Here is an 18,435-nt window from a genome sequence, read left to right as displayed (position 1 = left end):
CTCTAAGTCCTGCCCTGATTTCCTTACCAAGATGTACCACCTCATATATATCCAGATTAATCTCCATCTGCCACTCCTCAGCCCATTTGGCTCCTCTGAGGTAACCACCTATGCTGAGCGCGACAAAGCCATGCTGATTATCCATAATCAGTCCTTTGCTTTCCAAATGCATGTAAATCCTGTCCTTCAGAATCCTCTCCAACATCTTGCCCACTACTGATGTCAGGCTCCCCAGCCTTAATATTCCTGGTTTTTCCTTACCACCTCTTCTTAAATAATGGCACTATGTTAGCCAACCTCTAGTGTTCCAGTCACCCATGGCTATCGTTGATACAAATATCTCAGCAAGGGGCCCAGCAGTTACTTCCCTAGGTTCCCTCAAGGTTCTAAGGTTCACATGATCCAGTTCCAGGGATTTATCTGCCTTTATGTGTTTTAAGATGTCTAGGCACTGCCTCCTCTGTAATATGGACACTTTTCAACCGATCACTATTTATTTCCCCAAGTTGTCTAGCTGCCATATCCTTCTCTACAGTAAATACTGATGCAAAATACTTGTTGGTATGTCACCCATCTCCTGCAGTTCCACACATAAGCGCTCTTGATGATTTTTTTTTAAGGGGCTCTATTCTCTCCCTGGTTACTCTTTTTTGTCCTTAACGTATTTGTAGAAACCCTATGGGTTTTCCTTAATCCTATCTCCCAAGGCTATCTCATGGTTCCATTTTTGCCCTCCTGATTTCCTGCCCTTTTTCTCTTCTAGGGGTTCACTCGATCCCTGCTCTCTATGCCTGACATGTGCTTCCTTCTTTTTCTTGACCAGAACCCCTCTTTCTCTCGTCATCTAGCATTCCCTACACCTCCCAGCATTGCCCTTCACCCTAACAGGATAATACTGTCTCTGGACTCTCGTTATGTCAATTTTGAAGGCTTCCCACTTTTTCCAGCTGTCCCTTTACATGTGATTATCTGCTGTCAATCAACTTTTGAAAGTTCTTGCCTAATACTGTCAATTTAAACTTTAACTTTTAAATCCAGTCTATCCTCTTTCATCGCTATTTTAAATCTAACAGAATAACAGTCACTGGTCCCAAAGTGCTCCCCCGCCGAAACTTCAGTCACTTGCCCTGCCTTATTTCCCAAGCTAAGGTCACGTTTTGCTCCTTCTCTGGTAGGTACGTCTACGTAATGAATAAGAAAATTTTCATGTACACACTTAACAGATTGCTCTCCATCTGATCCCTTAACACTATGGCAGTCCCAGTGTACGTTAAGAAAGTTAAAATCCATTACCATTACCACCCTGTTATTCAATCAGATAACACAGATCTCCTTAATAAATGTGCTTCTCAATTTCCTGCTGACTTTTGGGGAATCTATAGTACAATCCCAATAAGGTGATTATCCCTTTCTTTTTTTCTCTGGTCCACCCAAATAACTTCACTGGATGTGCTCACTGGAATATCCTCCTTTTTTAAGTAGCCCTAATGTAATCCCTAATCAAAAATGCCTCTTCCCCCACCCCCATTCTTATGGCATCTATACCTGGAACGTATAGCTGCCAGTCCTGTCCACTCCTGAGCCACATCTGTAATACCTATGTTATCCTGGTCCCATGTTTCCAACCATACCCTGAGTTCATCTCCCTTGCCCGTCAGGCCTCTTGCATTGGAATAAATGCTGTTTACTTATTTCCTGGATAACTATTAAGGTAAGTAATGCAGATCTGCTCAAAGTTCCCAACTCTAACTCGGAGTTGAAGCTATTTACATAATGTCCCAAAGAGCAAAGAAATTGTATATCAGAGGTGTATGTGTCTGGGGCAACTCCCATATAGTTTTAAAAATATATACCTCTGTTTCTTATGTTGGTGCACATAATTAGTTTCCTGGCAAATTTAAAGGACCCTTTAAACTTCCAAAAATTTTCTTATTAGTGTCCTTTCACCCTTTTTTAAAAAAATGCTCTTAGACTTTGAGTTTTCCCCAAAGTTACAAAGCAACACAATTTGTGATTATTGTCAAAGATTTGGGAGCATGTGCTTAATTTGGAACCCGACTGTATTGTAATATTTTCTTTAAACTCTCTTTAAACTCTCTTTAAACTCATTGTTTTTCAGTGATTTTCTGTTTATACTGGATATAATTTGTGTTTTGATGTCAGTGTAATTATTGATGCACTGATATGAACTCTTGGCTGTGTCCTCCTGTGTCTCGCTCTCTGAAAGGGCATTTTTTTGCATTACACTTGCTTTGTATGCACATCACTTTCAATCTATGCCCTCTTAGTCTTCCTATCATGAGCTGCAATAACTTTGATCAATTCTAACTAGCTCACTCATGATTTTGAAAATCCCTGTCAAATTTTCTCTTATCCTTCCTCTCTCCAAGGAGAACAGTTGCAACATCTTCAATATACCCTCAACTGAACCTTTCTGGTGCCCTTCTTGTAAATCTCTTCTGCACTCTCTCCAATGCATTCATTTCTTGCCTATCATGTAGCAGCCACAGTTGAGCATTATATCCCAACTGAGATCTAGCAAGTTTTTTATACAAGTTCAACATCATATCTCTTACTCTTGTATTCTGTGCAGCTATTAACGAAGCTGATGACACTGTATGCTTTATTAACTACTCTCTCCACCTGTCCTGTCACCTTCAGTGATCTGTGCATATATACACCCAGGTACCCCTGCTCTTGAACCCCTTTTAGAATTGAAACTCTCAACTTATATTGTAATTCAATGTTCTTCCCACCAAAGCCTATCACTTCCTATTTCTCTGTCACATATCCGCCCATTCTGCCATCATCTCAATGTCCTTCTGGAGTGCCACACTGTTCTCCTCACAATTTACAATTTTTAAGCTTTGCATAATCTGCACAATTTGAAATTGTCCCATCCACACCAGGATCCAGATCATTAAACCAGGAAAAGCAAGATCCCCAAATACTGATTTCCACCCCCCCCCCCCGCCAAGAAACGCCGTAAGACCAGAAGAAACAGGAACAATAGACCACTCGAGCCAGCTGTTCCATTTAATAGGATCATAACTGATCCAACATTTTTCTTGCCCACTTTCCTGCTCTTCCCCTTAACCCTTGATTTCCCCCTACTGATCAAAAGTCTGTCTATTTCATCCTTAAATATATGCAATTACTCTGTCCCATAGCTCTGTGATTCCAAAGAGACACAACTGAGGGAAGAAATTCCTCTCCATCTCAGTCTTAAATTGGTGACCCTTGATTTTGAGACTGTCTTCTGGTCCTAGACCCTCCATGAGGGGCAACATCCTCTCAGCATTTACCCTGTTAAGCCCCTTAAAAATCCTATGTGTTTCAATGAGATCATCTCTCATTCTTATAAACTCTATTAGTAGAGTCCTGATGTAATAAGCCTTTGCTCTTAAGACAGTCTGTCCAAACCAGGGGTCATCCTTGTGAACTTCTCTGAACTGCCTCCAATGAAATGATACTTCCCCTTAAATAAGGGGACCATAACTGCTTACAGTACTCCAGATGTGGTCTCACCAGCAACTTGAACAATTGCATTAAGAATTCCGTACTCTTTATACACCAATCCCCTTGAAATAAGGCAAACATTCCATTTGCCTCCCTAATTACCTCTTGCACCTGTGTGCTAACTTTCTGTGCTTCATGCAGAAGTATCCTCGAGTCCTTCTGTTGCAGCTTTCTGCAGTGTTTCTCCATTTAGATAATATTCTGTTCTTTTGTTTTCCTTTCCAAAATGAACGACTTTGCATTTTCCCATATTATACTTCATTTGCCAACTTCTTGCCATCTCACTGAACCTATCAATATCTCTCTGTAACCTGTCTGTATCCCTCTCATTGCCTGCTTTTCTGCCGATTTCAGTCATCTGCAAATTTAGCTACAGGACAATCACTTACTTTCTCTAAGTCATTAATACATACAGTAAACAGTTGCTTTCCCAGCACTGATCCCTGTGGTACCCAGTGGTCACAGGTCACCAACCTACAAAAGAACCCTTTATCCCCACTCGCTGTTTCCTGCCCATGAACCAATTCTCTCTCCCTGCCAAAAAACTACCTCAACCACCGTGGACTCTTATGGCTTAACCCTTTGTGAGATATTTTGTTGAATGCTTTTGGAAGTCCAAATACGACACATCTGTTGGTTCCCCTCAATCCAATCCGGTTAAGACTTCCTCAAAAATCGCTAATATTTAAGCAAGACACAACTGCCCTTTCATGAAGCCATGCTGACTCTGCTTGCTTAGAATAGAATATGATTTTCCAAATACTCTGCTATTACTTTAGTAATTGATACTAATCAATTTCCAACAACAGATGTTAGGCTAATTGAATTTTTGCCCCTCTTCATTTTTGAATAGGGGTGTCACACTGGTAGCTTTCCAATCCTCTGGCACTTCTCCAGAATCCAAAGATTTTGGGCGGTTGCAAATGATATATCCACTATCTTCGTAGCTACCTCTTTTATGATTCTAGGATGCGTGCCATCAGGGCCAAGGGACGTATCTGTGTTTTGCCCTGTTAGTTTGTCTACACGATTTCTTTGGTGATGGTACTTAATCCCTCCCCTGTATTCTTTAGTAATAATGGAATGATAAAAGTATCTTCCATAAAGAGACTTTTATACAAAATATCTGTTTAACTCCTCTGCCATTTCCTTGTTCCCCAAAGCCGTCTCCTAAGTTCATTTTCTAAGAGGCCTATGTTCCTTTGACCTCTCCCTCCCTTTTTATATATTTAAAAACTGACAACAGTTTGCCCTCGTAGTTTATTTTCTCTGACATCATTATCTTTTTAGTCCACTTTTGCTGGGTTCTGAATTTATCCCATGGGATGATCATTATAAACTTTTCTACAAGCTGAGAAAAGAATCCATTCACCATTGCACTCTATTACCAACACTCAGCCAATTTTGTTTCTATGTTGCTATGGGCCCTCTTATACCAAGACACATAATGTTCCTCATAAGTCTATTGTGCGGTATTATATCAAATGCCTTCTGGAAATCTATACCTACCCAAAAGCATTGCTGTCATTTTGAGTTTTTCTGTTACCTCTTCAAAAAACCTCCAAGTTAGTTAAAGAGTTTCCAGTTTAGAAATCCATGTTGACTCTTTGTTATCAACCCCTTTTTCCATGTAGCTACTAATTGTATCCTGAACAATTATTTCCAGAAGTTTTCCCACTTCTGAAGTTAAACTGCTCCTTGGGTAGAAAAACCTGGTTTTTCAAATGTGGCCCATCACCATTATTCCGACACTGGGTACTCATCCTGTTCTGTTCCTGCCCTACTTCCACGTAAAACGTGACCTGCTGATTCCAAACCTCGCCTCAATCTGTGCAGCTGCTTGCATAGCTTTCTCATAAACTGTTAAACACACTTTTTTGCAGGTCTTACTTCCTTGCCAACAATCACAATGTCTTCTAGCAATCTCTTCACCTTTCTTGCTATTAACTTTATGGAGTTAACCTAGTTGTGCTACTAGTAGTTGCCTTGAGTCTCATTAGGATATTAACCAATGGATCAGCCTACTCTCATTGCACCAGCTAATGCCATTCAAGAGACACTCTTATATGTCCAATTCATTGGGAGCCATGGCTGAGCTCTGAATGCTAGGGGATGTGACACTTGTTTTATTCCTAGCAACTTTGAAACTTCCTTATCATTCATCCTGTAAAATGTGTTGGCTGATCTAAATCTATCTGCAATCATACACCCCCTCGACATTGTTTTCTATTTTAGGCATTGCTTACCTCATTGTTACAGTTATGTAAATCTTTTTCCTCTCATGGCCACACTTTCATACAGACTGATTCTTCCCTGTACTTGGTCACCATTTCTTCTGAACTTCGCCAATTTCCATTTCCTCATCAGTAGCAAGGCAGACTGAAACCAATGTCTAACATTTTGTTTTCGACTGTTTTATTTTGGCATTTGCTCACATGCACAGTTGTAAATACATTGTATTAATGATAACTGTCCCTTTCTATCCTCTTTCTTTTGGCCTTCTCTGCCACTTTTTTTTCCTTTCCTCAGGGTGTTTCCCCTCTAGGTTCCATTTATCTTTGTGTTTTGGTCTTTTTCTGGTGCTCCACAATGAACCTCATTATGGAACCCTGCAGTCCTCAATCAGAGTCCATAACATCCTTTATAAAAGCAAAGTATTGCAGATGTTGGAAATCTGGAACAAACGCGGTAATTGTTGGCGAAAGCTAGTAGGCCTGACAGCATCTGTGGAGAGAGAAAAATCAAGTTTGAACTCAAAAATAACTTTGCTCCTCTCTTCACAGATATTGCCAGACCTTCTGAGTTTCTTCAGCATTTTCTGTTTGTTTTACAACCCCTTCTATTGTCTCCTCCTTTCCTGAAAACATCTTTAGTTCTTTCTTTCAGACAAACGCCCTCCCTATGTAGTCTTAATTTCTTAACCTGTGGGTCTTTGGCTGATCTGTTCTCTTCATGACTTCCAGGAGTCTAACCTAACTGCATGACTTTGGCTTCCTATAGTACCTCATACCTTGACTTCTCCTTTAGATCCTTCGAATTTCAAAACATTAGTTTGGTGAGGTGATATGTAAAACATGCTGGTCCTGGTGACGTGATACACGATCCTGTCGCTGACTGACTCCAGTGTCATTGTGGTGTAACTTGGCTGACAAACCACCAGTGTACTAAGTACAGGTTACCATCATTTATTCAAGGGAGAGCCAGTCTTCGGCTAAAGTAATGTACACATACCCTTGCTCAACTTTAAACTTGTTGACTTCCGATTGCATGTTCAACAGACGTCCAGGCATCTGTTTACTTAGCTCCTGTGGTACATGCATCAAGTATTGTTCTTATCCATCCAACATCTCCCATTTCTCAATGATTATGCAGTCTAAGCTGCCTCCTTGTTTTTATTTCATCACCAACTCCCTAGCAGGGCCCTTTGTCTTAGTCTCTGTTTATCCTATGTAAAGGACATCTGCTAATCACTTTGTTCTGTCTCTTACTTCCTAATCAATTACCAATCAAGGTCATAAGGCTACCTTCAATTATTATCATATGACAATGACTCTAATAGGAATGTTATTCAGTAATTTTGTGTTTTGTCCAGTTTCAAGTTGTCTAGTATGCATTTCTTTTGAAGAATGAATCTTCTATAAATGATTTGTATCCATATTCCCCAATAAAAATGCCATAACAATTTGCGTGCACACGTTTTAACATCAGCCTAGTATGTTGCTATTGTACTTTCCAGGGAAGCACAAGATTTCTACAGCCAGGTAATAGTTGATTTGCTGTTTCTTTTCTTTCATCCTTTCGTGTACTTCATGATTCCTTTCTTCTGTGATCTCTATTGTCTACTACTTCTGAGTTGATTATTTCATTCTCTCATTTCAATTCTCCTGGTAAGTGTTTGAAGAGTGTGAATGTGTTTGTGAGATCCCAATACTTTAATGCCTGCATAAATGAGAATGCCTGGTTAATTCCCTTTTGTAAAATGGTCAGTGTTACAATGGAGATTTGAAACATTGTGTTGTACAATTTTTTTCACTGAGCAAACTAGCTGACAAAAAAATCAAATTGCATCAATTTTAAATTTATTACTGATTAGTTGTAATATGAATGTTTGCTTCATTTTAAAGAGATAAAAGTAAACACCATCTCCACTACCAGTGATCTCTCTGCCTATCCATGGTTATGATTTGCAATAAGTTTGGAAGGAGAAAATTGTTTCTTCAATTGCTGTGCCGATGTTGTCAAGCAGGAACAGGTGGTCAGTCTCTTCAGCTCTGCCTTCGTAAGGTGCAGAGGGGGAGCCCAGTTAAATTGCTTTTCATTGATGCTGTAAATGGAATTTGAGTTCTTTCATTGGCAAAAATGAGTTTGTAGTCAACTTACCATTGTATTCCTGAATATTGCTGGAAAAAAATATGCTGTTGAAACTTTTCTGATCAATGCAAGATGAATAGCCACATATGCTGAACAATGGTGGAATCACATCCAAAATGAGATGACATATCTTGAGTTTTTAAGAGCATGCTGAAGATGGTTAGTACTGTACCTATTACAAACAGCCAAAAGGATATGCTGTTCTATACAATTTACCATTGTTTGGATGTAAAGTTTACATACTCGAACAATCCCCAGAATGTAAAGAATTACAGCAACAACCAAATTAAGGTTATCCCATCAGGTTTACAAAGTAACTCCCTTATACTTGCTAGAAGTTACATATATTCATGTGTACAGATGTGTTTACCACAAACAAAAGGAACTTGTCCAAACATTGTGCTTTTTTTTTTGAAATCAAGAAAAATGCTGGGGGCAATCATTTCATGGTATAGCACCACATTGACCAGAAAGATTAACTTGTCAATCTGTCATCACCCTTTTACTCTTGTGGTGTAAGTTGTTGGTCTTGTGTTCTTGCATCTGTCTTGAAGTGTGCAAGATGAAATCCTTCAACAGCATGTCCCTTTCTTTTCCCCAACAATACTTGAATCCTGTACTACCATACAACTGTTGTATTCTTCTTAAATATCGATGACTGCGTATGTTTTTTCAGAAAGGATAGCAAAGTGTTTTCACTGCATTGCTATATTCATTATCACTTCCCACTGTGTTGGCAAACTTCATAATTGGTAATTGCTAAGAACAGATTCTCTTTCTCCTTTGGAGATTTTAAAAAAGGCTTGGATTTATGTTGTGTTCTTCATGACCTAAACACCCCAAAGTGCTTGATAGCCAAGAAAATATTACTTTGGAATGTTGTTGCCTTTGTAATGTAGAAAACATGGCAGTTAATTTATGTACAGGAAGCTCCCAAAAGCAATGATGCAATAATAACCAGATGTTCTGGGGTGTGTTAAAGGATGTTGATTGATTTCCAGTGTTAGATAATACTGAATTATTCTGATTTGCTTATTCTACCAGCAAGTGCAAATTGATCACCTGCCATATTAGTGTGGAATTATGTGGTGAAAGAAAAAAAGTTTTATGTCAGATCATTTTAAGTACCAACATTACAAATCTATGGTACTTGGAATAATTATCTAATATTTCTGTCCAATGCAGATAAGACAGCTGGATCCAGTTCATCACTGTGTTCGCCTTAGAAAAATGGAGCACAGTAATGTGGAATATTATGTTCCTAACAGCTTGGACTATATACAGGAACAGGTAACGTTTGGCTCAATATTTTATATAAATGAAGGTCGTCTTCCTGATTTGGAAGTGATTATTCGTGCTCCAATATTGTTTAATAGATATCAGCAATAAGGTTTTGGAAAGATTTGTAGCTCGGCTTGTAGGTGAGGTTGTTGACTTGCTCACCGAGCTGGCTTGTTTTCATTCAGACATTTCATCACCGTGCTAGGTAACATCATCAGTGAGGCCTCTTGAGCAGCTTTGATCTACTCCACTTGGAATTTATACTGTCTGGTCTGTTATGGTGAGTAGTGTCATTACGATTTTGTCCTGTATGGGTTTGTATATGGGGTCCAATTCTCCATGTTTGTTATTATGGGTGGAGAAACATGCCTCGAGGAATTCCCCTGTGTATTTATGTTGGGCTTGTGCTACTATGGTTACGTTGCCCAGTTAAACTGATGGCTTTCCTTGTCCGAGTGTACCGATATTAAGGAAAGTTCGTTGTGTCGTTTTGCTGCTAGCTGATGTTCGTGTATTCTGATGGCTAGTTTCCTTCCTGTCTGTCCGATGTAATGTTTGTGGCAGTCGTTGCATGGTATTTTGTAAACTACGTTGGTTCTGCATGTCGTGGGTATGGGGCCTTTAATCCTTGAGTGTTTGTCATAGAGTGGCTGTGGGCTTGTGGGCTACCATGATTCCTAGCGGTCGTAAGAGTCTCATTGTCAGTTCTGATATGTTCTTGACGTAAAGCAGTGTGACCAGTGTTAGGGTGTACTGTGTTCTCTTGGTGCCTACTAAATAGGCAACTGCAGGTGAAGTTGCAGGGATATCTGTTCGTAACAAAGATTTTGTATGGGTGTTGTTCCTCTTTCCTGTGTAGTTCTGGCATGTTGCAGTGAGTGGTAGCCCATTTAAAGTGTCCTAATATGGCTTTGTTTGCGGATGTTGGAGTGGTAGTTGAGGATTTGGTCAGTGTGGGTTGCCTTCCTGTATGCTGAGGTTTGGAACTCCCCGTTGGTCATATGTTCAACTCTGAAGTCGGAAATGGAAGCTAACTGTTGTTTTCTTCTTCTCTCATGAATTTAATCCTGGCAAATACGTTATTGATAAGCTGGTGGGTCTCTTCTAATTTGCTGCATTTAATAATGACAAATGTGTTGTCCACGTACCAGATCCACAGTTTAGGTTGAATGTGGGGGAGGGTATTGTGTTCCAATCTTTGCATGACTGCCACTACAATGAGTCCTGAGATGGGTGACCCCATGGGTGTGCCATTGATCTGTTTGTATACTTGACCATTAAAGACAAAGTGTGTGGTGAGGCACAAGTCTAATAGTTTTGAGTTTGTTGTCATTGCTGATGGAACTGCTGGTTTGCATTCCTGCTTCCTCTAGTAATGTGGCTAGTGGGATGTCAATTGACATAAATAATGCTGTGACACCAAAGGATACCACAATCTCACCGTCGCTGATTTTTGTGTTCTTGAGGGTATTGAGAAATTCTTTGGTTGAGGGGATGGAATGGGGTGATCCGTCGACTATGTGTTTCAGTCTCCGTTGTAGGTCCTTGGCCAGTTTGTGTGAAGGTGTGCCCAGTAGGGAGACAATGGGTCCGAAGGGATGTCTAATTTGTATACTTTAGGGAGTCCATAGGAGCGGGGGGTGTTTGTGCCTTCTGGTTTCGCCGTAACGGACCAGACAGTACCAAGTGGAGTAGAACAATGTCGTTTCACCGGAGGCCTCACTGATGTTAGCTAGCATGGTGACGAAATGTCTGATTGAAAACAAGCCAGCTCGGCAAGCAAGTCAACAACCTCCTATCAGCATTCCTTAGAACTCTCTATGCATAAACATCAGCCTCAAGCGTGGAGACTATTGTAGGCAGAATTAATAATCAATTTAATCGGAATCAATCAATACCATGTGGACAAGCACTTTGTAGAAGTAGTCATGAGTATTAATCCAAAAAGGTTTTTAAAAAACTGTATTAGCATGTCTTACCACACTATTGGTATTTATCAAAGCATTTCATAACTAATTAATCTCTTACTTGGGCTAATGCGGTAGGGGAGACAATGACATGGTGGTTATTTCACTAGACCATTAATACTCTGGGGATGTGGCTCAAATCACACGATGACAGCAATTAAGTTCAATTGATACTTCTGGAATTGTAAAGTAGCCTCAAAAATGGTGACCATGACGCTATCATTGTTTGTCATGAAAATCCATATTTCACTAATGCCTTTTAGTGAAGAAAATCTGCTGTTCTGACCTGGTCTAGCCTCCAAACCCAGCGTTAGATTCTTAACCTTAAACTTAATTAGAGATAGACAACAAATACTGGCCTTGCTGGTGATATCCACATCCTATGAAAGAAGAAAAATGCCAATCAAATAGAAGCTCCTACAATCTGAAGAAATAAATAACTAGCTAACCTGTTGTAAACGGTATTGGTCAATGCTCTTGAGCAAGTAATGGTGCCTCTGTTTCACATGTCACCCTAAAAGGTCATGTCCAATATTATCTTGAAATGTGGATTATGTGACCAAATCCTGGGGTATAGTTTGAACCCAAAATCTTCTGAATTAGCCCAGAAGAAACCATTTTCTTCAGATGTGATGAGGATAGTAGTAACATTTGAACTCCTCATCAGCAAATTGTTAACTTGTGATGCACTAAACATAACTAGAACTTTATGCGCCAGTTAGTTTAAGGCTACATGATAATATAATTTTTACTTACCAGGTTATTAAGGGAGTTGTCAATTATTAACCTTAATAACTATAATAATGTTATCAATTCTATTCTGCATGATTGTGATATGTTACTCCTCTTCATTTCCTTGACTTCAATGCATGCCTCTCTCTTACAAGGCAACCAGGCTACCTGCTTTCCACACTATAGTGTTTTCATTAAAAGGTCAGTTATTTTTCTGTTCAACTGTACCCAGTGTATCTGGAGCAGCAGCATGTTCTCCTCTTGCCTGGTTACCTTCCAGAAGGATCGATCCATCCTTCAATTCCTGCTCTTCTTCAACATACTGCCTCTTGATGTCATCCATTGTCACAGGATCGTTGAAAGCTCTCACCATGCACTTCATGGATACTAAATTGTATGTAATTTCTGGCACATTTGTTTAAAGTGTTGAGCTTTAAGCCCTGTATCCTATTATCACCACTCTTTTCTCTTACCATATTGTCACCGAAATCCGTACAGTTACCTTTGACACATCTGTACTTTGTTGACAACTGTCCCTTAACACTCCATAAATTTCCAAATCATCCAAATGTTTGCTGCCTAGATCATGACCTGTCATAATCTTGCATGTCTATCGCCCATCCATGTGCTCACCTTTGCTAAAGGCATCAAATTTAAGATGTTTCTGATTCAAAATTGTTTCATGGGTCATTTCTAACTTGAATCTACAAGTTTCTGTGGTTCAATGTGCCCTCCATCTCTGGTTACCCTTCCACTCCCCTTCAGTTCTCTTTTTGTGTCAGAGCCTCTGCCGTTTTAACCTTCCCTTTTTTGAGTTCCCCTTCTCAACCCCGCCATCTGTCCACTTGTCTCTCTATCTTTCAAAACTATGACAAAATCCGGAAATTTGAGCTTTTGATCACTTGACAAAATTTTCCAGGCTTAACATCCATTCCTTTTATTTCTGCAAAATCTTGGGTGATCTTCTACGTTAAAGGTTATAAATCATATAATATAAATTATGTAAGTGCTAGTCTTGTCTCACTTCCAGTACCTTCATTTGGAATGAAGGTTGCATGCATTTAACATAGCCACGTCATCACCAACACACTTCTGCCAAAGGGACAAATACAAGACAACGTGGCAGCACCCACGCTCCAAACACTGGCACCTCCTTGACTATGTCATCGTCAGAGTGAAGAATCAGAAAGACATTGAAATCACATGTGCTATGCCATCATAGATCATAGAATCCCTACAGTGTGGAAACAGGCCCTTTGAAACATGTCCACACCGACTCTGAGCATCCCACCCAGACCCATTCCCTATAATGCACCTAATCTACACATCCCTGAACACTACGGGATAATTTAGCATGGCCAGTCCACCTAGCCTGCACATCCTTGGACTGTGGGAGGGAACTGAAGCACCTGGAGGAAAAACATGCAGACACCAGGATAATGTGCAAACTCCAAACAGACAGTTGCCTGAGGGTGGAGTCGAACCCAGGTACTTGTCACTGTGAGGCAGCAGTGCTCACCAATGAGCCGCTGTGTCACCCCATGCAGGAGCTGACATCTGCTGGGCAGACCGTAAAATCCCTACAGGTGTGGAAGCAGGCCATTCAGCGCATTGAGCCCACACTGATCCACTGAAGACCATCCCACCCAGACCCACCCTGTCCCTGTAACCCTGCATTTCCCATGGTCAATCCACGTGACCTACATGTTCCTGGACAGTATGGCCAATCCACCTAAGTTGCACATCTTTGGACTATACACGTAAACTGGAGTGCCTGGAGGAAACCCCACAGACACAGGGAGAACATGAAAACTCCACACAGACAGTCTCCCGAAGTCTGAATCAAACCAGGGTCCCTGGTGCTGAGGCAGCAGTTGCTAACCACTGAGCCACCATGCCACCTATCTCAATTCATCGCCTGATCCAAGCCAGAATCAACATAAATGTAGCCCTGCCGCAGCGGAGACAGCAGAGCTGTGCCACAAAAAGCTCAACATTGAGGCACTTAAAGACCCAGTAAAAATAGCCTCATACAACCAACTCCTCTCCACAAACCTGGTGGCCCTCGGCGACATCACGTCACGGGATCCCAACAGCTTCTGGTGTGTCCTTAAGACTGCCATTGTCAATGCCTGCCAAAACTCGGTCAGCCACTCAACCAGGAAATGCCAAGATGAGAGTGATCAAGATATCCAAGAACTGTAAGGCAGAAGTGCATGGCATTTGAGTGTAAAACAACAACTGCACTCGGAAGAAAAAAGGCAGGCCTGCAGGTGACTGAAGGCCGATGTCCAGCTACAAACCCATGATGTAAGGAACAGGTGGTGGGTGGAGAAAGCACTGGAGGCCCAATGAATGGCTGACTACCATAATATGCATGGTTTCTTCTGTACCATCAAAACCACATAGAGACCAAACACCCAAGGCCCCAACCCACTGCTGTCCAAGGCTGGAATGACTCTCTTTCAAAGGTTAAGAAGCCATCAAACCATGCTGGGGGGAGCACTTCAGAGACCTCCTCAACCAGGGCTCTGTTGTCAATCCGAGATCCCCAAGCAGATACTCTACTCCCAGCTTTGAAACAGCAGGTGAGCCCCAGATGGACAGAGGAAGTGCTTCACGGAGTTCCTCAAGGCCTCACTGGCGATGTGCAGCATTCCCACAGACACCTGGGAATCACTGGCCCAAGACCATCCAAAGTGGAGGTGGACCATCTGGGAAGGTGTTGATAGCACTGTTGATGAAACCTTCCATCGGTTTAATGATTGAGAGTAGACTGTTGAGGTGGTAATCGGCCAGGTTGGATTTGTTCTGCTATTTATGTGCAACACCTGGGAAGACTTGCTTTCGGGCAGAAGCAGAAGGTAGACGAAAACAGTGAAAGGAGCATGCAGCCACACCAACAGCCAATGACCCCTTCCCACGACCACTTTTCTGTCCCAAGTGTAATAGAACCTGCGGTAGTTACATCATTTTGTACAGGACTCGACCTGAGAGTGGAATAGAGTCATCCTCATCTGTGAATGACTTCATTATTCCTAGTCTTCCTAGCCACTGATCTGTTGTTTGTAACCAAAGTATTTATATGGCAAGTCCAGTTGAGTTGCTGGTCAATGGTAGCCACAGATTGTTGATAGTGGGGGAATTCAGGGACAGTAACAACTTTGAATGCTAAGGAGCGATGGTTAGATTGCATCTTGAAGATGGTCATTGCCTGGCATTTGTGAGATGTGACTGTTACTTGCTATTTGTCAGCCAAGAGTGGATATTGTCCAGGTCTTGATGCGTTTAGGCATGGAGTGCTTCAGCATCTAAGGAGTCATGAATAGTGCCGAACATTGTGCAATCATTGGGAAAAAGATCCCACCCTGACCCTACAATGAAGGGAAGATCGTTGATGAAGTAGTTAAAATTGGTACAAAATCAGAAATTGCTAGAAACACTCAGCAGGTCTGGCAGCATCTGTGAAGGAAAAAATCAGTTAACATTTCGGGCCCAGTGACCCTTCCTCAGAACTGGGTCACCGGACCCAAAATGTTAACTCTGATTTTTTCTTCACGAATGCTGCCAGACCTGCTGAACTTTTCCAGCAACTTTGTTTTTGTTCCTGATTTACAGCATCTGCAGTTCTTTCAGTTTTTAGCTGAAAATGGTTGAGCCTAAGGCACTACCCTGAGAAACTCCTGGAGAGATGTCCTGGAGCTGAGATGACTGACCTCCCAACACCTACAGACATCTTCCTTTGTGCCATCAGTGCACAACTATCGAACTAATATTCAATTATCAGTGAATATTACCCTCATTGCCATTTGACTCCAGTTTTGCTAAAGCTCCTTGATGCCACACGAGGTCAAATGTGGTCTTGTTGTCATGATAAGTCATTACCACTTCACTTTTGCTCTTTTGTCGATGTTTGAACCAAGGCTATAATAAAATCAGGAGCTGAGTGGCCCTGGCAGAATGAAACTGGACATCACTGAGCAGGTGCTGTTTGACAGCACTGTTGATGAAACCTTCCATCGGTTTAATGATTGAGAGTAGACTGACGTGGTAATCAGCCAGGTTGGATTTGTTCTACTGTTTATGTACAAGATATACCTAGGCAATTTTCCAAATGGTAGTATAAATGCCAGTGTTGTAACTGTACTGGAACAACTTGGTACAAGTGCAGCAAGTTCTGGAGAACATCTCTCGGTAAAATTGCAAGAATGTTGTCAAGGCCCATAGCCTTCGTGTCGAGTGAATCAAAGACTGGCATCTGTGGGGACCTCTGGCAAAGTAAAAATTGGATCATCCACTTGGCATTTCTGGGTGAAGATTTTTGCAAATGCAAAAGCCGAATCTTTTGCGTTGCTCTGTTGGCTCCCTCATCACTGGGATATTTGTGGAATCACCTCCCCCAGTGAGTTGTTCAATTATCATCCACCATTCATGACAGGATGTAGCAGGGCTGCCGAGCTTAAATCTGGTATGTTGGTTTTGTTGTCTGTCAGTTGCTGCATACGCTGTTGGCAAGTAGTCCTGTTTTCTTCACCAGGCTGACACCTTTTATTTTGGTATTGCCTGGAGTGGCTCTTGGCATGTCCTCCAGCACTCATCATTCAACCATGTTTGGCAGCATCTGTGAAGTGAAAAACAGAGTTAATGTTTCGGGTCCGATGACCCAGATCTGAGAAAAGGTCACCGGACCCGAAACATATAACTCTGTTTTTTCCTTCATAGGTGCTGCCAGATCTGCTGAGCTTTGCCAGCAACTTTGTTTTAGAGATAGTAGGAACTGCCGATGCTGGAGAATCTGAGATAACAAGGTGTAGAGCTGGATGAACACAGGCCAAGCAACATCAGAAGAGCAGGAAGGCTGACATTTCAGGTCTGGACCCTTCTTCAGAAGGTCTCTCTTGTTGGTTTCCTTACCATCTAGCGCAGACTGAAAGTTCAGCAGTTATCTCTTTTATCACATGACCATCTCCATGAGTAGTGCTCTTACTTGGTGGTGAACATTGATGTCCCTACCCACAGTGCATTCTGTGCCCTTGCTACCCTCAGTGCTTCCTCCAAGTGTTGTTCAACATGGAACAGCACTAATTTATCAGCTGAGGGAGGATAATCTACAGCAATCAGCAGGAGGTTTTCTTTCACATGAGATTTCACGGTAACTGGAGTGAATGCTCCGGGGCAACTTCCTCTCATCTGTTTGCCACTGTGCTGCCACCTCTGCTGAGTCTGCCTTGCCGGTTGGACAGGATGGTGATGGTGGTTTCTGGGACTTTGTGAGGTTATGATTCCGTGAGTATGACTATGCCAGGCTATTGCTTGATTAATCTGAGACACAGCTCTTCCAATTTTCACAGTAGCTCCCCAGATGTTAGTAAGGGGGACTTTGTCGGGTTACTGGGGCTATGTTTGCCATTGTCATTTCCCATGCCTAGGTTGATGGACAGCAGTTTCTTTCCCTAAAGGAGATTAATACACAATCAATAGTCATTTTATCATTTTTAGAATTTTAATTCCAGATTTTGAAAATTAAATTCAAATCCCACTGCCTGCTGTGGTGAGGTTTAAACCCAGTTCCTAGAGCGTTACCCAGTTCTCTGGATACTAGTTCAGCAACAATACAACTAAGGCAGCACATCCTCCTAAATTAGGCTTGCAGTACATGTATGAGAGAACACAGATGTGACAGATGAGGTTAGTGTGCTACAGACATGTGCAGAAATGTGATATTTTGGTGATGGTGAAAATGTGCAGTTTGCATCTGTCTTTACTGAGGGGAAAAACACTCCTAAAACCATTGCAAAATAAAAAACAGGTTAAAAATAAAACATGGATTAAAGTTATCTTTAAGGACATTAACCAGGTTGGTTTTTCAGACAATTGCTAGTGGTTTCATGGTCATTATTAGACTCTTTTAGTTTAGACTGTTTTAGTTTTTCAATGCATTCAGACTCCACAATCTGCCATGGTGAATTTGAATCCAGATCCCCAGAATGTTCTGTCTAGCAATAATACCATTAGGCCATCATCCTCCTTGTGTTTGTAGATTGGGCATCCCCAACATCTTGCAAGAGATTTTAGCCTTTATCAATCTATTGCCTAAATTTCATGATTGATATCCTCTGTCTCTTTGGTGCAGCTATTTGACGAAATAGAAATCACCATGATGAATATTTACCACTTACACCTTGAGAGGAGTGGACCTGAAACTGCCTTTGGTAAGTGGTTAAGATTATGACTGGTACTTTGTCAACTTTTCTTATGATTTATTTTAAGCAACATTCGACAGCTTTCTTGTACTGTTGTCTTGAATTTGGGACTTGCTTCATGTTACATCAATATTCTATCACAACTGCAAACTATGTCCCATTTTCAAACAGTTTGTGACCAGTGAATTAAATAACAGGAATGGTCTATGTTTTAACCCCCTAAGTGTATGGTCAAGAAATCTACAGCAGCAGATTTTTGAGATCTCATTTATAAAATGATTGTTCATTTTTAGAAACACGATACTCAACAATGTGCAGGGCTGGATGAACACAGCAGGCCAAGCAGCATCATAGGAGCAGAG

At 41.3% G+C, this 18,435-nt stretch overlaps 1 protein-coding gene across 1 annotated transcript in view; it reads left to right on the top strand.

Annotated features, from left to right (window-relative positions):
* Positions 1-18,435, top strand: part of tiam2a (TIAM Rac1 associated GEF 2a) — a 358,836-nt gene that overhangs the window by 202,335 nt on the left and 138,066 nt on the right. Inside the window, exons 9-10 of the mRNA XM_048601453.1 lie at positions 9,076-9,180; positions 18,004-18,082. Of these exons, the coding sequence (XP_048457410.1) occupies positions 9,076-9,180; positions 18,004-18,082 (184 nt within the window). The remainder of the gene's footprint in view (positions 1-9,075; positions 9,181-18,003; positions 18,083-18,435) is intronic.

This window comes from Rhincodon typus, chromosome 9 (genome assembly GCF_021869965.1).
Source record: "Rhincodon typus isolate 14 chromosome 9, sRhiTyp1.1, whole genome shotgun sequence".
NCBI lineage: Eukaryota > Metazoa > Chordata > Chondrichthyes > Orectolobiformes > Rhincodontidae > Rhincodon > Rhincodon typus.
This window is presented reverse-complemented; position numbering and strand designations above follow the sequence as displayed.